Source organism: Oncorhynchus gorbuscha, linkage group LG17, assembly GCF_021184085.1.
Source record: "Oncorhynchus gorbuscha isolate QuinsamMale2020 ecotype Even-year linkage group LG17, OgorEven_v1.0, whole genome shotgun sequence".
NCBI classification, from domain to species: domain Eukaryota; kingdom Metazoa; phylum Chordata; class Actinopteri; order Salmoniformes; family Salmonidae; genus Oncorhynchus; species Oncorhynchus gorbuscha.
In genome coordinates, this window is record NC_060189.1 from 35,553,480 (window position 1) to 35,577,715 (window position 24,236).

The following is a 24,236-nucleotide window of genomic DNA, read 5'->3' on the forward strand; positions in this document are numbered from 1 at the left end:
CTGCGTGGGGACCTCCCTCAGAAGACAATAAGGGGACATAGTTGCGAGTGTAGGATGCACTGCTTGGTGTGGTTGTATTGTACCACAGCTCCCCCTGCTGTCAGGAGATGACAATGCAGTTAGAGTTACAAAGAACATGCGAAGATAACACACAGGCCTGGAACATAGATGGTTATTGGTTTTAACCTGACCGAGTACCACCCATCCTACTAATATCTCATCTCTCTCTTTTTCTCTTCTCTCTTTCTACAGAGTGATGTCAGTGGCTGAGGAGGAGCCTGTCAGTGTGCCTCCAGTCCCACCTGTAACCTCCAGCACCCTGACCCAGTCTCCCCGCTCCCCTACTCCACCACCCCCACCTGGGCCTCAGACCCCCTCCACTCCCCCCTCCTCGTCGTCGTCGGAGACGACCAGCAGCAGCAGTAGTTCCACAGTTACTGGGACAGACGCGGCTGTTAGACACATCTCAGAGGGAGAGCTGCTCCTCAGCTATAGCCAGGCGGCAGCAGCACGGGGTGAGATGGATAGACAACGCAGCTCAACGCACACGCACACACACACACACACACACACACACACACACACACACACACACACACACACACACACACACACACACACACACACACACACACACACACACACACACACACACACACACACACACACACACACACACAGTGTTGGGGCTTATTTGGGAGTGTCTTGACGGTTTCCCCAGACGTCAGGTGGTCTACAAAAGGCCATCCTTTCCTAAGATTGCCATAATCCTCATAGTGTGACTATTATCATGTCATACCCATTGATGCCTTTTCGTCTGTTTCCACCCAGCCTTTGAGGAGGAAGGCTTCTATGTTCCCTATCTAATCAACAGCTTCTCCAGCTCGCTGCAGGAGGTTCAGGACATGGTGAGTGGCACAGTCTCCACTGCTTTTCTTTTACTAGCATAGCGCTGTTATTCCAAATGTCCAAACGGCTCCCATACACAGCAAACAACGCTGTTACATTTCCTGTGTCACTCAGGACTACGACCCGCCCAGTGAGGGTCAGGTGAGGAGGCCTGTCAACCCGGCCCACCACGACCCCATCCTGTCTCTATTGGCTAAGATGGACCAGGGGGTCATCACGCAGACACGCCCTGACCCGGAGGTAACTATCAGACTACTGCACTGCTCTGTACATACTGGAACCTTATTTGTCCCGTTGTGACATTGTAATGCCTCTAGGTGGCAGCTTTTCCCCATTTGTCAATGCATGCCAAAATGGAAGGTGACCTTATTGTGTTTGTGCATAGCATTTATGCAAGGGAAATCCAATGAAATGCAATATAGACAAAAGCTTTGGCACAGTGTACATAAATAATGGTTTAATGCTGACTTGGAATTTGGAAAAAATATTGTGATTCGCAAGCAAACAGCCAAGGCATTAAGCCCTTGCAGTGCAGGGTCATGTTCAGAATGGCAGACCGTAGCCAAATGTTTTGCAAAAGCTCAGTGAGCTGTGACTGCTGTGTCCCCCCCAATCCCCAGGAGTCCTGGGAGGAGGAGGGAGAGGTCAGCGAAGGCCAGAGACCCAGGCTGCATCCTGCAGGGAAGAGGCTAGTTACTGGACACTCCCTCACTGTCCAGCCCTGGAACAGGACAGAGCCCAACCCTAGACAGGGACACGTCTCCTCCCCAGGACAGCTCACCCTGCAGTCAGCAGGTAGAACTGGAACCGCACGGCAATGTTTCTCTTTCCGTTCTACCTCTGTTCCCCCTGCCTAAAGGAGTTTGGGGTATATACTTGTTGGATTCAAATGACAAAATATGTTGCTGTTAAAACTCTGGACTCAGGCACCCACAAACGACAGGCTTACAACCGGACTTCTCTATCTCATTTCAAATGAATCGATATGTGTATGAGGAGAGGAGAGGGGTACTAGAGATTACAAGGCAGCGTAAGGGTTGATGTGGCGTTCACGGGCACAGGGGAAGAGAACAGGGGAGGAGAAAGCGAGGAGAGGGGGAATAGACGTGTTGACACCGCAGAGCAGAGCCACAGTGCTGAGAGAGTTATCCTGAGTCATAGGGGAAATCAGACAGCCTGGAATCTCCATCAGGGGCTGCTGGGAGCACAGAGAGGCCAGGCCAGTGGAAAGCCACTGCTGCTGCCCCGTAGGGGGGGCTGTGTGTGTCTTTACGTGGTCTGCCTTCCAGAAAGAGTATGTAGTTCATTGAATTTATACAGCACTATTCTAGGACCCAAATACTCTTTAAAATACCACTTAGAACCCAGAACTAGACAAATAAAGACAAGAGGAAGTGGGATACGGGTTCTTAAAAAGATGATGATTCACATGATATAGGAGGAGGAGGGGCGCCAGGTAGCCTAGTGGTTAGAGCGTTGGGCCGGCAACCTGGACCGAATCCCCGAGCTGGCAAGGTACAAATCTGTTGTTCTGCCCCTGAACAAGACACTGTTCCTAGGCCGTCATTGAAAATAAGAATTTGTTCTTAACTGACTTTTTAACTTGCCTAGTTAAATAAAGGTTAAAAAAAAGAAATATATATATATATTTTCCCATTCCTGGTATGTTAACCATAATGTCCACTCTTAACTAGGCCTCTTCTCGTAAAAACGTAGCACTTGTCAGTGTTTGACACCCTGCATACTGGTGTTTCAGTTTATACAAATATCCCGTTTAGAGCTGGATGAAAAAGCATGAAATTAATATTGTAATATTTACTTAGTGGTCGAAAAGCAACATGCGATTCTGTTACGGTTGTCGGTCACATGTTGTGAATGCTCCTCTGTGTTCACATGGCTCTTTAGACACGGTGTCTAAGTTCTGCGTCCACTCAGACAGAAGAACCTCATAGCAGATTCCTATCCTCTTCCTGTGTTGGCCAAAACCAATATTTACCCAACTCAAAATCAACTCGACCCGCGGTAAAAAAAAGAAAAAGAGCTCCAATGTTGCTTGGAGACCAGACCAGAGAGAAGGGGGAGAACCCTGCAATCCAAGCAGCAAAGACAGAGACTGTATTAATGACAGAGGAAGAACTCAGAGCCATTTTGTTTTTCCACTCAAACTGGAGCTGTTTGGCACTACTTTTGAACAGGGCCCATAGGACTCTATAGGGTGCAATTTGGGGTGCACACTACTTTTTAAATAATTTAGCAGACACTCTTATCAAGAGTGACTTACAGGAGCAATTTGGGTTAAGTGCCTTGCTCAAGGGCACATAGACAGATTTTTCATCTTGTCGGCCCGGGGATTCAAACCAGCGACCTTTCAGTTTCTGGCCTAACGCTCTTAAGCCCTAGGGCAGCTCTTGACACCAACAGACTGGCGACTCAATTACAATATCACTGAGCTGACACAGAGCTGACACAGAGCCCGTAAAACAGTTTGACAACCCCTCTGTTGTGGCTTATCCTGAAAAGCATGTCAAACCCCATGTTTTGGCTAGAGAAACCATTGTTTGTGTGGCTTTGTGTCATCTGGAAACATCTGGAAACACTTTCAGACTGCAACGCCTTGTGTTTGGACTTGTGAGAGCGTTTCGAAGTGACAGGGCTCCCTCTCCTTTCGAGGCTACGCTGCATGGACACCCGTCATTGATGTTATCATTCTACATGATACTGTATATCTCTATGAGTGGGGAAATGTTAGCTAGGCTTGGATACGGAAGAATGAAAGTGTGTTTCTACAGATGTTACATATGCAACGAGCTTCCAGGACACTCAGTGGCCAGTTGACGTCGGAGTCCTGGATTTGGAGCCAGAGATGTCAAATCAGCCTGACACCTCAATGTCACCTCCACCGATGGAGGACTTTGTCTCCCACTGTGCACCACAGGCAAGCATTACACATTTCTACTGTACACACACACACACACACACACACACACACACACACACACACACACACACACACACACACACACACACACACACACACACACACACACACACACACACACACACACACACACACACACACACACACACACACACACACACACACACACACACACACACACACACACACACACACACACACACACAGAGACCTGGCTCTCTGTCATTCACACTGTGTTATCCTTGGCAGCTAGGTAGGTGAGGGTAGGTTTCTGTTAAAGATATAGCCGGTTTGAGGACACTTGCACAAGAGAAGAGTCTCTTTCAACGGCTGCAAGAAGGATTAGCCAATGTGCTTCTTTCACCCAAGAGGCATTGCAACCTAATCTCTTAGAACAGATCATCTTCTTCCATATCAACTCGGCTCATAGGACAAGACAGAGAGTACAGCCATGTGCTGTGGCTGCGTCCCATATGAAGGATCAGGAGGATGTACTATTCCCTATGTAATGCGATGGGGTGCCATTGGGGACGAGCTTTTATATGTTCTATAAAACTGGTGCAGATGTCCTCCTGTGTGAATCATTGGCTGGCCGCAGCTGCCTCCATACAGTATTGTCTGGTGTTGAGTGTTGACAGTGACAAACAACAACCGGTTGTATTTTTTTTTAGCCCCGTGTCCTGCCTCCACATGCGCCAAACGCAACAGGTGTAGACTTCACAGTGAAATGCTTGCTTACCAGCTCTTCCCAGTGACACAGAGTTTACAAAATATAAATAATATACATGCAAAAGGAGAATACCTATCGATGTAGTATCCTCCTTTTGTTCCAATATTTTCTGAATCAGACCAGCAAAGTGGACTCTATTGTTGAGTGTTGACACATGACACACGCTCATCAGTCGGGATACCAGATCTGCATGTAGCCCATGTGTGTGTTTGGTGATTATTCTTCCTAAATGGAGACATCAAAACAATGCGTTGGCTTCCTCCTCTGCTTTCTGTTGCCGTCTGATGTCCTTCCAATACAAAACCCTTCCTACGTGTTCATATTGTAGGTGTCACAAAGTGCTTACACAGAAACCCAGCCTAAAAACCCCAAAGAGCAAGCAAAGCACGGTGGCTAGGCAAACACCCCCGAGAAAGGCTGGAACCTAGAGAGGAACCAGGTTCTGAACCAGCCTCGTATTTATTGTGTTTACCTCTCCTCTATGTTTAGGCAACTGAGGTGTCTTGTCCTCCAGCTCCCAGACCTGCTCCCATCCTGGTCAGGCAGTTTCAAAAGACCAATGGAGAGACATCAGAGAAACCAGGTATGGTCGCTCAGTCCAGGTTTATTGATAGAACTGTGTTTATTCATTCAATTGGTCTCACCAATGCTACAATGTAAATACATTCTAATTGATTCTTGTAAAGGGGGCGGCGTGGCACATTATTGGGAGAGACCACAAATCCATCTGAAAGCTTTGGAAAAAATGGGTAAACAATGTGTTTGAGAAGCCAACATACAACGACGTGGGTCGACCATCGGGTGTCCTCTGACCACCAGATGGCACTAGTGTGTCTGTGCGGTCTGCACTTCAACTTCCTCCCCTCTCCTTTTCTCCTACCCCTCCCCTTCCCTCTCCTTTTCTTTTCCTTTGTCTCCAAGTCAGGTCACTGCAGTTGTTCTCCCAGAGAGGGTGAAATCATTTTTGCCTGACATCACTGTTGTGTCATGTCCTCCCTAGCTACATCTAGACCACAGGGGGCTAGGAACTGCTCAAGTCAGTGCTTTAAAACTCAATATTGTACATGGGGCTGGACACACCTCAGTGACAACACAACACGGAGGTGAGGAGATGGCATGAGAGTCACTCAGAATGTAGGAAGGGAGGATAGACATGGAGTGACTGAATAAATAGGCTGCATCTTAAATGGCACCCTATTCCCTATATTCCTCATTCGGCCACCTTTCCTTCCAGTTCTCTGCTGCCAATGACTAGAACGAACTGCAAAAATCACTGAAGCTGGAGACTCATGTCTTCCTCACTAACTTGAAGCACCAGCTGTCAGAGCAACTCACAGATCATTGCACCTGTACATAGCCCATCTGTAAATAACCCATCCAACTCCCTCATCCCCATACTGTATTTATTTATTTATTTGTTTTGCTCCTTTGCACCCCAGTATCTCTACTTGCACATTCATCTTCTGCACATCTATCACTCCAGTGTTTAATTGCTATATCGTAATTACCTCGCCACTATGGCCTATTTTATTGCCTTTACTTCTCTTATCTTACCTCATTTGCACACACTGTATATATACTTTTTCTACTGTATTATTGACTGTATGTTTGTTTGTTGTATGTGTCGAACTGCTTTGCTTTATCTTGGCCAGATCGCAGTTGTAAATGAGAACTTGTTCTCAGCTAGCCTACCTGGTTAAATAAAGGTGAAATAAATAAATCAGGGATCATCAACTAGATTCAGCCGCGGGCTGATTTCTTTCTTGGGCTGATGGTCGAGGGGCCGGAACATAATTTGTAGCCATTTGACCCCAAGAATCCCAAACAGATATAAAATATTTGACCAAAACATAATAATTTCAAACCGAATACAATCACGTCTCTCTATTATGCGTGGGAATACTTGGGAACAGATTTCCTAAATTCTCATCAGTTGGAGTTCATTTTCTGGTGTTTTTACAGTGTTATGTGCAAATAAAACCACTTGTGGGCTAAATTCGTCCCAGAGGCAGCCAGGTGGGGAACCATGCCCTATAAAGTGCCTTCGTAAAAGTATTCAGACCCCTTAACCTTTTTCACATTTTGTTAGGTTACAGCCTTATTCTAAAATTGATTAAATCGTTTTTCCCCTCATCAATCTACAGACAATATCCCATAATGAAAAAGCAAAAACTGGTTTGTCGGAATGTTGACTAATTTATAAAAAATTAACAACTTAAATGTCACATTTAGAAAAGTATTCAGACCCTTTACTCAGTACTTTGTTGAAGCACCTTTGGCAGCGATTACAGCATTGAGTCTTTTGTTTTTATTGAACCTTAATTTAACTAGGCAAGTCAGTTAAGAACAAATTCTTATTTACAATGACTGCGTACACCGCCCAAACCCGGACGACACTGGGCCAATAGTGCGCCGCCCTATGGGACTCCCAATCACGGCCGGTTGTGATACAGCCTGGATTCGAACCAGGGTGTCTGCAGTGACATCTGTAGCACTCAGATGCAGTGCCTTAGACCACTGCGCCACTCGGGGTATGATGCTACAAGCTTGGCACACCAGTATTTGGGGAGTTTCTCCCATTCCTCTCTGTAGATCCTCTCAAGCTCTGGCAGTTTGGATGGAGAGCATTGCTGCACAGCTATTTTCAGGTCTCTCCAGAGATGTTTGATCGGGTTCAAGTCCGGGCTCTGGCTGGGCCACTCAAGGACGTTCAGAGACTTGTCCCGATGCCACTCCTGCATTGTCCTGTTGGAAGGTGAAGCTTCACCCCAGTCTGAGGTCCTGAGTGCTCTGGAGCAGGTTTTCATCAAGGGTCTCTCTGTATTTTGCTCCGTTCATCTTTGCCTCGATCTTGACTCGTCTTGGTGGTTCCAAACTTCTTCCATTTAAGGATGAAGGCCACTGTGTTCTTGGGGACCTTCAATGATGCAGAAATGTTTGGGACCCTTCCCCAGACCTGTGCCTCGACACAATCCTGTCTTGGAGCTCTACGGACAATTCCTTCGACCTCATGGCTTGGTTTTTGCTCTGACATGCACTGTCAACTGTGGGACCTTATATAGACATGTGTGTGCCTTTCCAAATCATGTCCAATCAATTTAATTTACCACAGATGGACTCCAATCAAGTTGTAGAAACATCTCAAGGATGATCAGTTGTAACAGGATGCACCTGAGCTCAATTTCGAGTGTCATAGCAATACTGAATACTTATGTAAATAAGATAATTCTGTTTTTTGGTTTTAATACATTTGCAAACATTTTTAAAAAATGTAAAAAATGTTTTTCGCTTTGTTATTATGGGGTATTGTGTGTAGATTGCTGACGAAATTGTTTTATTTCATTAATTTTAGAATAAGTCTGTAACGTAACAAAATGTGTATCAAGTCAATGGGTCTGAATACTTTCCCGAAAGGCACTGTATAGTGGAATAAGTCTCTGGTCAAAAGTAGTGCACGGCATATAAGGTATAATTGACACGCCATTGGCCTTAAAGAGGAGCAGGGCTACTGTAAGGTTATTGTGTACCAGTGGGAGAGAGAGTCTGGGAGTGAAGCAGTGCCACTGCGTTGAGATTAGGTAGACTAATCCAATCTAAAAGGGAGGAAGAGTGAAGGATAATGGAGAACGTGGTATTAACACTGCTGAATGAAGAGGATCCTCATAGGCTTTGTCTTAAAGGTCTAATGCAGCTGTTTTTTGTTTTTATCTCGATATCAAATCATTTCTGGGTAACAATTAAGTAGCTTATAGTGATTGTTTTCATTAAAACAGTCCAAAAGAAGCAAAAAAAGAGCACTTTCTGAAGCAAGAATTTAGCTCGGACTGTCTGGGAGTGGTCTGAGTGGGGAGGGGGAAACTGAAAACTAGCTGTTATTGACAGAGAGTTTTGGAACTCTCTTTCTTATTGGTCTATTAACTAATTTACCGTCTGGTGATTTCACCAGGAAGGCCAAAACTCCATCTCACCAAAACAGGCTGAAATTTCAGACGGTCTTTTCAAACAGCTCTTACACTAAAAGAGCAATATCATAATTTTCACAATTCCACAGTATTATTCCAACTTCATCGTGTGGAAAAAGTCAATAAAACACAGGAAAATTGCATTTTCAACTGCACTGGGCCTTTTAAATGGCTCCCGTGTGGTCAAAAGTAGTGCACCATGTCGAGAATTGGGTGCCATTTGGGACGCATGTAAGTCACTCTGGATAAGAATGTCTGCTAAGTGACAAAACTGTAACTGTAAAAATGCTTCCTGGTATTCTACTAGGCACTGGGGGCTTACTGCTGCTGTACAAGCATTTGTGTGTTTGTTAATGCGAGAGAACATGCATGTCACCATGTTGGCCAGTGGAAGCCAGTCCAAACTGATTACTGGAGCCTTTATTGTGCTGGCTAATGGCTGTCTCTGCCTGCTTTCTTCACTCTGTGTGTCCCAAATGGCACCCTACATAGTGCACTACTTTTGACCAGAGCCCTATGTGCCCCAGCGCACTATGTAGAGAATAGCTGCCATTTGGGATTCAAACTATCATCTTAAATCATATGAAGCTGTAAGAATGACTGGGCTTGATCCTACGCCCTCATATCTAATGGTTCATTATGTATCTGAAATTGCATCAAACTTTATCCGGTATATCAGTTGGATTAGTTTTCCTTATCTGCTTTTCCCTCAAATCAAACACTTTCCCTGCCTGTCCTTTAAGCCCGTGAGTCTGTGATGATAACTAGCTACCGTCCATGTCGGGTATTTTGTGATGGCCAGCACAATCTGTTCAAGTAATTCATTCTGTGTCTGGATATTTTCGTAGCTGTGTTGAATGTCAGTGTGCTTTGTCTCTCACTGCGTCACTGTAGGGAGTTTTGTTTCAGCAGTAATGTGATGGACCAGTGAGATGAGGGACGGGTTGAAAGAGCAAAGCTTCCACCTGCATGTTAATGTTTCTCGTTTGGTTTTTGTTTATCGCCTCAGCGCCTTCAACCCTTTCTTCTCCCCCAGTTGTCTAGTCGTTGTAGCTACTTGTTGTTAGGGAAGAAAACACACGCCTGAATTGAAAGGGACAACTCAACTCACGCCTTTGCAGCTAACATGATTATGTTACCACTCAGTTATTGTGTCTTAGCCTATATGTTGTGCTCTGGCTTTACTTGGGGAAACTGAACTCAGTCAACAGCAGGGGGCTTTGATTTGGGTGGTCAAGTAAAAAAGCCATTCAAATAACAAATACATTTTACTAGCCGTTCATTACTAGATTCAATGAGGAACTGCATTTAAAGGTATTGTCAAGGCACTACACTAGGACTATGTCCCAAATGGCATTCTATTCCCTATATAGTGCACGACTGGTCAAAAGTAGTGCACTAGATGGGGGATAAGGTGCCACTTGGGACACAATCTAGGACCTGATTGTGTGCGCTGGAGCTAGAGTACTGAGTGACAGAGGCCTGAATTCTCTTACGTATGCCCCAAGACCAGTAAGTTGTCGCCTCCTGTCCTGCCTCCCTCCATGCTATAGATGGGCCGATGGTCTGATTCAATGTGTACTGCAGCCTAATCATTTAGACTGGACGTGACACAGTGAAGTTTGTCTGTCCGGTGTCTCTCATTGCTTTAACTGTGGCTTGGGTCCCAAATGGCCCCCTATTCCCTATTATACGATACTACTTTTGGCCACAGCCTTATGGGGGATGTAGTGTCTCATTTAGGTTCTATTTACAGGTCGGAAAGCAATAAGAAATGATATAGGATTATATGGTCAGAGTGGATGCACTGTCTGTCTGTCTCCCTGCCTCAGTTTAGTGTTCACTCCAGGCACTGGATTGTAACAAGATCATAGTGAATGAGACTTTATATAACCATGGCTTGCAGTTGTCTTAAAGGATACATCCACAGTTGTTGTTATGTATGGCAAAGCTACTACTGAATGCAAGCTTGAATAAAAAAGGACCTAGAAATTGTATATTGTTTTAGATTCATTTTGACACACAATGATCCGTACTGCAAACAATACCTTTATTAGCACCAGGAGGTACTGGATTGTACTATTTATTTGGAAAGGGGGTGTTCTGCTGGGCTCCCTGGCACTAAATTGTATACATTTTTTCAGGATGAATGTTTTCTTATGTTGCGTTTGGACGTAAACTGTATAAATGTGGTCCTGCCCTGAAGCCAGACCAACTCTGTGGACCTACTGTATAGTATGTGTGTTTGGGGAGGTGCGACAGGGGGAGCGGGGGTCTACTTTCCCCTCCCTACCGTCCTGCGTCATTGGCAGCAGATGAAGTGTAGAGGTCTAAGTCTAACAGGCTCACTAGAAGAACACCATACGGATATAGAACCTAAACTGTTTCCAAGCTTCAGATATGTTTTCATCGTCAGGATCAAAACACACCACACCGACTCGCTCAAGGAGTTTTAACTTTCAAAGAGCTCTCCCTCTCTCCAGTTAATCCTCATTTAGCTGATGTGCTTCTGAGCTGAGATCTGTAATTAACAGTCTGTCAGCCCCCCAGTTCACAACACTAGCTGCTGTAGGATGAATTACCACAGCAGCACCACTGAGTTGACAACACTGTTGGGATAGGGTGCCATTTGTGACACACAGTCATTTATGGAAATGGGAATATTTGAGGACGTATTTGCAGACATTCGACAGTGTGATGTTTGTAGGATTTTAGGCCTAAGCCCCTTGAGGCGCCACTCTGTTTTTCCTATAGTGATTTACCATTGTTTATCTGACTATGCCTTGTTACAGTTCATCAATGTTTACTCATGACTTTGAGTAAATTGAACTAACTCTTCCCACTGATCTCCCTGACTGTTTGGTTATTAGTGTTTTTTTTTCTTGCCGAGAGATTAGTCTGGCTGCTGGGTTTTTTCCACTCAGCTAGGCAGCAGTCTTCACTAAAGCAAACAAACAGTACATATTTAGACACAGTGGTTGTGTCCAAAATGGCACTCGATTCCCTACATAGTGCACTACTTTCAGCCATGGCCCATTGGGCTCTGGTCAAAAGTAGTTCACTATATAGGGAATAGTAGGGAGTCATTTGCGACACCGCCTTAAACAAACAGTGTATAGGTTTATGGCTATTCATGGTTCTCCCAGGGAGGAATGATTATTTACCCTGTAGCAGAGTGGATGTCTGCCCTCCTACTTTGAAGTGAAAGATACACAAGTTAGGTTCCTTATTTTAAACAACTCTCTCTCCCCCGGCCGATAGCCAAGAGCACCTTTTGTCGTTTCAACAAACACAACAGACTCGCTGCGCTTAAATGTGTTTAACCTAGCTTCAACCCAATTTCATTGTCAACCTCCCTAGATACTGAGTGATGTGGAAAAGGGAAACATGCTTACAACAAGCTGACAAGAATGGGTGGGGGAAAATTCTAAAGCACGATGGGAGCCTGTTTATCGTCCACGCTCGTGTTGAGTCCTGCATTTTCAGCCAAACACTCTGACGCTTTGTCATTGACAGTGTTAGCACAAACATGTTTATCAGCAGCGTTGGCTGGCCGGACAGGGCTCCTCTTTAGAATTGAGGCCAGACAAGATGGACATTGCTACTCTGGTCTTAAGGGGGATTCCACTGTGTTGTTGTATTGGTTAGCTGGAAGTGGAGTAACAATGATCAAATCCGCTGCTAAACCAACAAAAGACAAGCCAGGTTCTCTGACGTAGTCTGCCAACAGTCCGGGCACTACTGCGCACAGGAGATTGGTGGCACCTTAATTGGGGAGGACGGGCTCGTGGGAATGGCTGGAGCAGAAAGAGTGGAACGGTATCAAATACACCATGGTTTCCATGTGTTTCATGCCATTCTATTCACTTCGTTCCAGCCACTATTATGAGCCGTCCTCCCCTCAGCAGCCTCCTCTGCTACTGGGTATGGAAAACATGGAGCTCCTTCTGTGTAAACCCCTACATTTTAGTGTTGCCCTTGAAGTGCTATATCAAAAGTAGGGAATAGGATGCCATTTGGGATGCATCCAAGCATCTGCACAATGGAGAAGGTTGTTCCTGGTTGTTCTTCTATCTAGTAGCCAGGCTCATGGTTACATGAATCACCACTGCAGACCACAGCGCTCACGAGAACTTAATTAAGAGATCATGTCAGCTCTGAAAGTCTCTGTAACAAATTCAGAAGTCCTTAACTTGGTCCACGAGAGAGAGAGAGAGAGAGCAAAAGAGTGAGAGAGCGAGAGAGAGAGCGAACAAAAGAGTGAGAGTGCGAACAAAAGAGAGAGAGAGAGAGCGAACAAAAGAGAGAGAGAGAGAGAGCGAACAAAAGAGAGAGAGAGAGAGAGCGAACAAAAGAGAGAGAGAGAGAGAGCGAACAAAAGAGAGAGAGAGAGAGAGAGAGAACAAAAGAGAGAGAGAGAGAGAGAGAACAAAAGAGAGAGAGAGAGAGCGAACAAAAGAGTGAGAGAGAGAGAGCGAACAAAAGAGAGAGAGAGAGAGAGCGAACAAAAAGAGAGAGAGTGGAACAAAAAGAGAGAGAGAGAGAGCGAACAAAAGAGAGAGAGAGAGAGAGCGAACAAAAAGAGAGAGAGAGAGCGAACAAAAAGAGAGAGAGAGAGAGCGAACAAAAGTGAGAGAGAGAGAGAGCGAACAAAAGAGTGAGAGAGAGAGCGAACAAAAGAGAGAGAGAGAGAGAGCGAACAAAAGAGAGAGAGAGAGAGAGCGAACAAAAGAGAGAGAGAGAGAGAGAGAGAGAGAGAGAGAGCGAACAAAAGAGAGAGAGAGAGAGAGCGAACAAAAAGAGAGAGAGAGAGAGAGCGAACAAAAAAGAGAGAGAGAGAGAGAGCGAACAAAAAAGAGAGAGAGAGAGCGAACAAAAGAGAGAGAGAGAGAGAGCGAACAAAAGAGAGAGAGAGAGAGAGAGAGTGAAAGAGAGCGAACAAAAGAGAGAGAGAGAGCGAACAAAAGAGTGAGAGAGAGAGCGAACAAAAGAGAGAGAGAGAGAGAGCGAACAAAAGAGAGAGAGAGAGCGAACAAAAGAGAGAGAGAGAGAGCGAACAAAAGAGAGAGAGAGAGAGCGAACAAAAAGAGAGAGAGAGAGAGCGAACAAAAGAAGAGAGAGAGAGAGCGAACAAAAAAGAGAGAGAGAGAGAGAGAGAGAGAACAAAAGAGAGAGAGAGAGAGCGAACAAAAGAGAGAGAGAGAGAGCGAACAAAAGAGAGAGAGAGAGAGAGCGAACAAAAAAGAGAGAGAGAGAGAGAGAGCGAACAAAAGAGAGAGAGAGAGAGAGCGAACAAAAGAGAGAGAGAGAGAGAGCGAACAAAAGAGAGAGAGAGAGAGAGCGAACAAAAGAGAGAGAGAGAGAGCGAACAAAGAGAGAGAGAGAGAGAGCGAACAAAAGAGAGAGAAAAGAGAGAGAGAGAGAGCGAACAAAAGAGTGAGAGAGAGAGAGCGAACAAAAAGAGAGAGAGAGAGAGCGAACAAAAAGAGAGAGAGAGAGAGAGTGAACAAAAAAAGAGAGAGAGCGAACAAAAGAGAGAGAGAGCGAACAAAAAGAGAGAGAGAGAAAGAGCGAACAAAAAGAGAGAGAGAGAGAGCGAACAAAAGAGAGAGAGAGAGAGCGAACAAAAGAGAGAGAGAGAGAGCGAACAAAAGAGTGAGAGAGAGAGCGAACAAAAGAGTGAGAGAGAGAGCGAACAAAAGAGTGAGAGAGAGAGAGCGAACAAAAGAGAGAGAGAGAGAGAGCGAACAAAAGAGAGAGAGAGAGAGCGAACAAAAGAGAGAGAGAGAGAGAGCGAACAAAAGAGAGAGAGAGAGAGAGCGAACAAAAGAGAGAGAGAGAGAGAGCGAACAAAAGAGTGAGAGAGAGAGCGAACAAAAGAGTGAGAGAGAGAGCGAACAAAAGAGTGAGAGAGAGAGCGAACAAAAGAGAGAGAGAGAGAGAGCGAACAAAAGAGAGAGAGAGAGAGAGCGAACAAAAGAGAGAGAGAGAGAGAGCGAACAAAAGAGAGAGAGAGAGAGAGCGAACAAAAGAGAGAGAGAGAGAGAGCGAACAAAAGAGAGAGAGAGAGAGAGAGCGAACAAAAGAGAGAGAGAGAGAGAGCGAACAAAAGAGAGAGAGAGAGAGAGCGAACAAAAGAGAGAGAGAGCGAGAGCGAACAAAAGAGAGAGAGAGCGAGAGCGAACAAAAGAGAGAGAGAGAGAGCGAGCGAACAAAAGAGAGAGAGAGAGAGCGAGCGAACAAAAAAGAGAGAGAGAGAGAGAGAGCGAACAAAGAGAGAGAGAGAGAGCGAACAAAAGAGAGAGAGAGAGAGAGCGAACAAAAGAGAGAGAGAGAGCGAACAAAAAGAGAGAGAGAGAGCGAACAAAAGAGAGAGAGCGAGCGAACAAAAGAGAGAGAGCGAGCGAACAAAAGAGAGAGAGAGAGAGAGCGAACAAAAGAGAGAGAGAGAGAGTGAACGAAAAGAGAGAGAGAGAGCGCGAACAAAAGAGAGAGAGAGAGAGAGAGAGAACAAAAGAGAGAGAGAGAAAGAGGGAAAAGAAAGGGGGATACCTAGTCAGTTGTACAACTGAATGCATTCAACGAAATGTGTCTTCCGCATTTAACCCAACCCCTCTGAATCAGAGAGGTGCGGGGAGCTGCCTTAATTGACATCCACATTATCGGCACCCGGGGAACAGAGGCTGGAGTTGGACAGAGACAAGATGAGTTGGAGAGAGCGAGTTTGAGAGACAGCGAGAAAGAGTTAAAGAAAGTCAATGCTGCTCTACTCGTGACATGTCCTACAGGCAGATGATGACCAGCTAGCTAGCTGCTAGCCCAAAACAACAGTGAAATGCCAAACTCTATTAGGCATTCTTCTGCTTCGCTCACCAACCACAACTGCCTCCTTCACTGATTGTTCTCCTGTTAAACTGATGTTTTGACAGACCGGGAGAACGAGAATGCCCTCCAGTAGAGTGTGTGTGTGTGTGTGTGTGTGTGTGTGTGTGTGTGTGTGTGTGTGTGTGTGTGTGTGTGTGTGTGTGTGTGTGTGTGTGTGTGTGTGTGTGTGTGTGTGTGTGTGTGTGTGTGTGTGTGTGTGTGTGTGTGTTATATACACACACACTCTCTTTCTCTGTGGCGCTGCGATGAGTCGTTCCCCCGAGGTTATTGAGTGCGACATCAGCGCTCAAGTAGTATGTTTATCTTCACGGTTGACTGTGTTCTCCTTCTCCCATTATCTGACCTGGAGACACTGACTGCAGCACCAGTTCCCTCCCAGGTCACACTGCAGACAAACGCTGTCACAAAGGGAACACACATTCAAAGAGACTCCACTGTTGAACTTGATGTGTTGAGTCCTGTTGTATACTGTTTGTGTGTAATGTGAATGATGTCAGTGAGGGATTGTGGTTGGTTAGTGCTATCTGGTATCCTTGGGACGTCCCTACCCTAAACCCTAACCTTACGTACCTTAACCATTTTAAATTTCAACTTCAAAAGGGGTGATTTTGAGACGTCAGATTTGAGACGTCCCGATGACCTCATTTAGATTTTTCCAATTGTGGTTTCACCCACAAGTGTCAGAAGACTTCCTCGGTTATTGTTGCTCCATTTACAATGTCAGAGTCATTGACTGGTAAAAAAAAAAAAAACACTGCCCAAAACCTTTTTACTGTAGGGCTTCTGTAGCTGTAAAGGTTGCCATTTGGGATGCAGACTCACTATGCAGCAGATATCTCCTCACCCCTGCCAGTAGGCTGTGGAAGTCCTATTAGAGCCGATTTCCCAGTTCCAGATTAAGCCTAATCCAGGACTGAAAAGCATTCTCAATGGACATTCTCCATTGAAAGACCTTTTAAGTACTAGGCCTAATCTGTGTCTGGGAAACCGTCCCTTAGCTATCTTCCCCTTTCAAATGCAATAATAGATTCCCAAATTCTAGGAGGAGATGAAATATAATGAGTTCCACCTGTCCTCCAATTTTATTTCAGCACCACATGATGCGTGCTTGTGACCTACAATATTCTGCATCAGCTATAAGTCACACCCGTATTGAAAAAGATCTAAAAGCCCAGAGAAATCTCCAGCAAGCCTGAACAATGGTCTAGCCTAGTAGACAACCATTGCGTGGCTCAGCTAATCAACAGAGCGCTGTGCTTTCTGTCTGTTGGGAGTTCGATATATTTAGTCCATTTATCTTGTCTGCTCTGGTAGCTGCCTGTCCTTTCATGAGGGGGAGAACACCATGGTTGCGTCCCAAATTACATCCTATTCCCCATATAGTGCACTACTTTTGACCAGAGACCAATGGGCCCTGGTCAGAAGGAGTGTACTGTATAGGGAGTAGGCTGCCATTTGGGAAACATCCTATGTATTCAGGCCTGGTTTCATCCTCCACCCTCCACAACTGCACTGGTATGTGTAACAGGCAACAGCTGCAGGTAGCAGGGCATGTGTGAGAAAATCAGAGAGAGAATATGATGCGTCCCAAATAGCATCCTATTCCCTTTATAGTGCACTACTTTTGACCATGGCCCATTGGTCTCCTGTCAAAAGTAGTGTGCTATTTAGAGAATAGCATTTTGGACGCAGACAGAATGTTGTTGGCTCAAGCCGAGGGAGCGTTAGGCATTCCTAATGGCTTGACCAGCCCAGGCATATCATTTTATTGTGTCTGCCAAAGATTCCACCACGCGTTTACATTTCTTTACCGACCAACCAGGGTCCTCGGTGACTGGTCCTGGTTAAAAATAGTGCACTAAATTGGGTATAGGTTGCAGATTGACAATGCAACAGATTGCTTCTCCTCACCCCTGCCAGTAGGCTTTGTAAGTCCTGTTAATTGCTAAAGCAGAGCCTGAACAAGGGCCAAAGTACTGAGGACCCGTGTGTCAGATTCACTGTTAATTGCTGTGATCCTCCCTGGTATTGTCTGGTAGATCATTTCATACAGAGCAGCTGCACACACTTCTGTTTTCATAGTTCTTAACCGACGGTCGCACAAGAACACAGCTCTGAATTTTACAACACATTGCGGTTTATTTGAACCGAATCCCCATCAACTTAAAAGCGCTTCTTAAATCATGCAGAAATCATTAAAAAACGTTTGACGTTGTGAAATGACCAACTATATTGCCGGTGGGTGACCTAGGAAATGTGGTATTTCCATTAGGTTTTTGAAGATTGGCCATGCCTCTTGCTGTGATGCCTGAACCGTATCTCTGCAGCGTTCTCATCCTCCGCAGCATGCTATGGGGGGGGGGGGGTGAAGAGAGGGAGGGGTTATAGATAATGTTCCTCGCACAGATGGAGACGTCAGTGAAACCCAAGTCCCTGTTGTTGAGTCGGTCCCGGCCGTATCACGCCACTGACAGGCATCACCTCTTCACCCCCGGCCCTTCATCTGGGCGCCGGAGATGGGATGCTTCCCCGACTCCCCTGGCCGTGGGGCTTTGATCAGCGGGGCCCCCAGACGGGCCGGGCCCCTCTAGGCCCCTGGGTGCTAAGCCACGCGCCAGAAGGACAGGGGCTCTGCTTTCACAGGCAGGTGGAGGAGCAGCCAGGTTTAAGAAGAGCTCTTCTTTCAGTTCAGCCATGTCTGACAGGGTTGCCCCCTCTCTCTGTTTGATGTTGGCCGAAAGAGAGTCCAGGCAGAGGCAGATGTGGTGGGTCATCAAAATTACCATGAGGCAATATGGCATGTCTCTCTCATGGGAGTCTAGGGTTGCGTCCCAAATGGCACCCTGTTCTGTATATAGTGTACTACTTTTGACCAGGGTAGGGTGCGCTATTAAGGGAATAGGGTGCCGTTTGGTGTGCAGACTGTTTAAATAGTTAGGAAGTTAGCTACACCAGTAGCAGTATGACTGTTGTTAGCGAAGCTGCAGAGGGCCTCTTAGCTAACTGGATTAGTTAGAAAACATGATTTTCCCCTCGAAATAAGATACATACCCTGGTTTATCCGGAAAGTAATCAACGCTCCTTAGCCTTACTTTGCTGGAAGTCAGTCTGTGTAATGTGAAGATTAGTAGGTGATGGTGCAGTGAGGGGTGCTGGCTGAACTCTGGGTTGTCTTTTGTTTTAGAGACTCCTCTCCTCATCTGGTTTACATTAAGCTCTGCTTTAGCTCCAAGCCAATCCCCCTCTCTCTTCTTCTCCCTCCAGGCAGCTCCCTCCCTTTCTCCCTATCTCATATCAAAGCCCCCCCCCCACCCCCCACCCCACCCACTACCACCACCATAACTCAGGCAGCATCTTGAATCTATCACCTTTGTCTGTCCTGTCCCGTAGTAAAGCTACAGCTAGCACTGCCTAATAAACCTAACAGAGCCATACTCTGAGCTGAGCCACTGCCCAATCACCAATCACTGGGCCAACTCACTCACACGGACACCCGGACAGAGTCCCGCACACACACACTGCCCAGTCCAGCCCCATTGCCTGACTGAAGCCAATTTGGAACACAATTCAAAGCTCAGAGGTTAGGTGACCATCAGTGTGGATTGGATTGTAGACCAATAATGAGCCACAAAAGACTGACTGTGTTACCCCACACCACACACACTCCTTATTAAAACGCTGTGTTGCTGTTCCATTGCTTCGTCTCTAAACTAACTTGGCTGCAAAATCAATGATTGGAAATTCACTGCAATTCAGTTTATGAATCTGTCCCTAACTGGGCAATCGCTAACAGGATCCTGGTATTAGTTATACCGCCTTTACAGCACCAGTCCTAAATAAGTAAAATGTTCAAATTATGAATCAGACAGAGGGTGCCCTGTTCCCTTTATAAATGTATTGTTTTTGACTAGAGCCCTATGCACTATATAGAGAATAGGGAGCCGTTTGAGACGCACCAAGAGATCCAAACTGCTGCGTTCGTTCATTTCCCATCCAAGATCATTAAAGTGGATGTGTACAGAGTAGACAGATGTCCTACTCCCCTGTTCCCCTGTTCTGATCCCAGATGGTTGTTGGGGGGGGGGGACACACTGGGCGCCCTGCCCACAGGCCCTGGATGACCCTCTTCTCCAGATATGGCCCGTGTTCCAGGCTGACTACATTGCGGGGTAAGACACCTGCCACATTTCACAACGCATGGCTAGGTGTTTAACATATCAGCTAACCAACCATCATATGATTCAGCCATCTGATGCCCAATTGCTCAGCCGATGACGTGGCACACAACCATTGGGTTCTGCTCGCTGTGCCACTACAATGTAGTCGGTTTGGAATGCCACCATATGCTGTGATCTGAGCCCAGGTGGAGAGACAGACAGACGTATGGAGCCCTAACAGCCTAGGTACTGTAGTACGTTGTAGTACACCTACCTGGAGAACACTGTCCCTCCCAGGTCACCCTCCATCTTATCAGGGCCAAAGCAGGCTGTCATATTGACTCTGGATCAGCTTTCACTACTAAACCCTTAATGTGTCTCAAACGGCACTCCTATTCCCTTTATAGTTGAAACATAGTGCACTATAAAGGGAATAGGGTGCCATTTGGAATGCAACCTGGATCCGGTTTCATTACTAAACCCTGTCACATCTGGCCCCCTCTGATGAAGGGAGAGGATGGCAGGTAGGTGTCTCAGAGGGCCCCTAGTCTAGTGTAGTGCCAAATCCAAATACTGGGAAATCACCAAGCTGTGAAGGACTCATCTGTTCTTTGTGAACGTATTCCTAAAGATGACTGTACATAATATTTGTGTGTATTCATGTTGTTATATGTTTGGGCATGTACCTCTGCACATAACAACATGAACAATTTACAATGCGGTCAGTAAATCAAACTAGGTGTTTGGTTGTAACAATTGAACGTTAACAGGACTTTTTTCCTTTAGGGTTTAAGTGATATAGTGAGTTTAGAAATTTGCCACAGAATTTACTACAAAGCAGTTGTTTCTCAAAGCGGGTGAGATTTATGTTTGGTTTAATAGGAATAGTGTACGGTTTAAGAAGCTGGAGATACTGTGTGATCTGCTGATAAGATCTTTGTGTGGGTGAGATCTCTACTTCTCACTGTTTTGTAAATCGACTCAGTAACACATTATTATTTTGTTAACAGAATGTAGCTGCCTGGTGTAAATGGTCAAAATAAACATTCCTCTCTTCAAATGTTTCAAGAACATGTTTGTACATAAACAAATTTAAATCAACTGATGTATTCCCCCCCAAAAAAAATCGCAATAAGGAATGGATCATTCCCATTACCAATTGTTTAAAATATGACTTCAAACTCATTTCTATGTAGCTGTAACAATGGTCTCAATATTGTTCTACCTTTAACTGGGTTTTCCCATGTTCTGTGAAGTCTGCCCGTTTTCTTTCTCAAGTTGTGCTTTCTGAAGAACCTTGCCGTGTCTCGTGGGACAGGCCAACCCACTTAAAAAAGTCTCTAAATAATTGGCACTATTGCATGGGTCTTCGGTGGGACTAGGAGGGGGGTTTGAGGGGCTTGTCTTGAGACCTGGTGTTGGAACTTATAGCAATGCCTGACCTCCTCTTAGGCTGTGGGGAATTGTGACTGACGACTTGTCTGTTTTCATGTCTTGTAACATTGTGTATCCTACATTTTTTTAAATAAAAACCATGGCTTATTAATATTAGCCCAACATTTTTGTTGTTGCTGTGCCTCAAGTGTAGCAGGCCTACTAGTGTGTAAAACAGGTTGCCATAGCAACCCGTTTGTCACGACGAGTCTGTAAATCTGTTTTTATTCTTGTGGGTTTTTCTTAAATGTCTTTCTCAAAATAGCACAGGTCACCACATTTGTATGTCTCGTTTTGATTGATTCGTATGGCTGGTTTGTTGGTATGTAGCTGCGTTCTAAGGAGTGTGTGTGTCAGAGAAAGATGGATGTACAGTAGCGTTGGTTTGGAACAGCCTACAGGGGCTCTAAATGAAGAAGGATTATCCATGTCTGTTCTCCCTGTCGCTTACCCTTCCCCTCCCTCCCTCCCTTCCTTCCTCCCTCCCTCCCTCCCTTGCTCCCTTGCTCCCTTGCTCCCTCCCTCCCCCCTCAATTGCCCACTACACAGGAGACTCTCACTCTCTCTCTCTCTTTCAATTCAAAGGGACTTTATTGGCATGGGAAACATTGCCAAAGCAAGTGAAATAAACAACAAACAAAAGTTAGACACAAAACAACATCCATTCTTTTTTGAATTTCACAGTAAATATTGCACTCAAAAAGATTTTCAAAAGATAGAATAATAGGGGAAGATAAATAAACCAGATAAATATAGGTGCTATTTACAATGTTGTTTGTGCTACACTGGTTGCCCTTTTCTCATGGCAGCGGGCCGCAAGTCTTGCTGCTGTGATTGCACACTGCGGTATTTCACCTAACATATATGGGAGTTTATCAATGTTTGATTTGTTTTCAAATTCTTTCGGGTCCGTGATCTGTGGGAAATAAATCAAATTGTATTGTTCACATACACATGTTTAGCAGATGTTATTACGGGTGTAACAAAATGCTTGGGTTCGTAGCGCCAACAGTGCGGTAATATCTAAGAATTCACAACAATAGACAACCTAAAAGTAAAATAATGGAATTAAGGAATATATCAATATTTCAAGTCTATGTATATTTGGCAGCAGCCTCTAATGTGCTAGTGATGGCTATTTAACAGTCTGATGACCTTGAGATAGAAGCTGGTTTTCAGTCTCTCGGCCCCAGCTTTGATGCGCCTGTACTGACCTCACCGGGTGAAGCGGGGTGAACAGGCAGTGCTTCGGTAGTTGATGTCCTTGATGATCTTTTTGGCCTTCCTGTGACATCGGGTGCTATAGGTGTCCTGGAGGGCAGGTAGTTTGCCCCCGATGATGCGTTGGGCATACCGCACCACCCTCTGGAGAGCCCTGCGGTTGCGGGCGGTGCAGTTGCCATACCAGGCGGTAATACAGCCCGACAGGATGCTCTCAATTGTGCATCTATAAAAGTTTGTGAGGGTTTTAGTTGCCAAGCCAAATTTCTTTGGCCTCCTGAGGTTGAAGAGGCTTTAACAGAGGTTGTGTCTCTAATGTGGTCATACAGTTGAAGTCGGAAGTTTACATACACTTAGGTTGGAGTCATTAAAACCAATTTTTCAACCACTCCACAAATGTCTTGTTAACAAACCGTTTTGGCAAGTGCATGACACAAGAAATGTTTCAAACAATTGTTTACAGACAGATTATTTCACTTATAATTCACTGTATCACAATTCCAGTGGATCAGAATCTTACATACACTAAGTTGACTGTGTCTTTAAATGGCTTGGAAAATTCCAGAAAATGATGTCATGGCTTTCGAAGCTTCTGATAGGCTAATTGGCATCATTTGAGTCAATTGGAGGTGTACCTGTGGATGTATTTTAAGGCCTACCTTCAAACTCAGTGCCTCTTTGCTTGACATCATGGGAAAATCAAAAGAAATCAGCCAAGACCTCAGAAAATAATTGTAGACCTCCACAAGTCTGGTTCATCCTTGGGGGCAATTTCCAAACGCCTGAATGTACCACGGTCATCTGTACAAACAATAGTTTGCAAGTATAAACACCATGGGACCACGCAGCCGTCATACCACTCAGGAAGGAGACGCATTCTGTCTCCTAGAGATGAGCGTACTTTGGTGCGAAAAGCACAAATCAATCCCAGAACAACAGCAAATGACCTTGTGAAGATGCTGGAGGAAACAGGTACAAAAGTATCTATATCCACAGTAAAACAAGTCCTATATCGACATAACCTGAAAGGCCTCTCAGCAAGGAAGAAGCCACTGCTCCAAAACCGCCATAAAAAAGCCAGACTACGGTTTGCAACTGCACATGGGGATTGTACTTTTTGGAGAAATGTCCTCTGGTCTGATGAAATAAAAATAGAACTGTTTGGCCATAATGACCATCGTTATGTTTGGAGGAAAAGGGGGAGGCTTGCAAGTCGAAGAAAACCATCCCAACCGTGAAGCACGGGGGTGCCAGCATCATGTTTTGGGGGTGCTTTGCTGCAGGAGGGACTGGTGCACTTCACAAAATAGATGGCATCATGAAATCAGGAAAATGATGGATATATTGAAGCAACATCTCAAGACAAGTTAAAGCTTGGTCGCAAATGAGTCTTCCAAATGGACAATCACCCCAAGCATACTTCCAAAGTTGTGGCAAAAGGGCTTAAGGACATCAAAGTCAATGTATTAGAGTGGCCATCACAAAGCCCTGACCTCAATCCTATAGAAAGTTATGTGGTCAGAACTGAAAAAGCATGTGCGAGCAAGGAGGCCTACAAACCTGACTCAGTTACACCAGCTGTCAGGAGGAATGGGCCAAAATTCACCCAACTTATTGTGGGAAGCTTGTGGAAGGCCCAAAATAAGTTAAATAATTTAAAGGCAATGCTACCAAATACTAATTGAGTGTATGTAAACTTCTGACCCACTGGAAATGTGATGAAAGAAATAAAAGCTGAAATACAGCATTCCCTCCACTATTATTCTGACATTTCACATTCTTAAAATAAAGTGGTTATCCTAACTGACCTAAGACAGGGAATTTTTAGTAGGATTAAATGTCAGGAGTTGTGAAAAACTGAGTTTAATTGTATTTGGCAAAGGTGTATGTAAACTTACGACTTTAACTGTACATTTGGCAGGAGTTTAGGAAGTGCAGCCCATTTTCCACCTCATTTTGTGGGCAGTGTGCACATAGCCTGTCTTCTCTTGAGAGCCAGG

General features: G+C 45.1%; 1 protein-coding gene across 3 annotated transcripts in view; it reads left to right on the forward strand.

The window, feature by feature from the left end:
• kiaa0586 (KIAA0586 ortholog) overlaps positions 1–24,236 on the forward strand; it is a 126,992-nt gene that overhangs the window by 85,209 nt on the left and 17,547 nt on the right. For 2 of the 3 annotated variants that reach the window (XM_046307833.1, XM_046307834.1), the window contains exons 25-31: positions 253–515; positions 832–908; positions 1,024–1,149; positions 1,530–1,704; positions 3,699–3,844; positions 5,067–5,160; positions 5,264–5,326. In XM_046307833.1, the coding sequence (XP_046163789.1) occupies positions 253–515; positions 832–908; positions 1,024–1,149; positions 1,530–1,704; positions 3,699–3,844; positions 5,067–5,160; positions 5,264–5,326 (944 nt within the window). The remainder of the gene's footprint in view (positions 1–252; positions 516–831; positions 909–1,023; positions 1,150–1,529; positions 1,705–3,698; positions 3,845–5,066; positions 5,161–5,263; positions 5,327–24,236) is intronic. The other variant, XM_046307835.1, reaches the window with a different exon arrangement.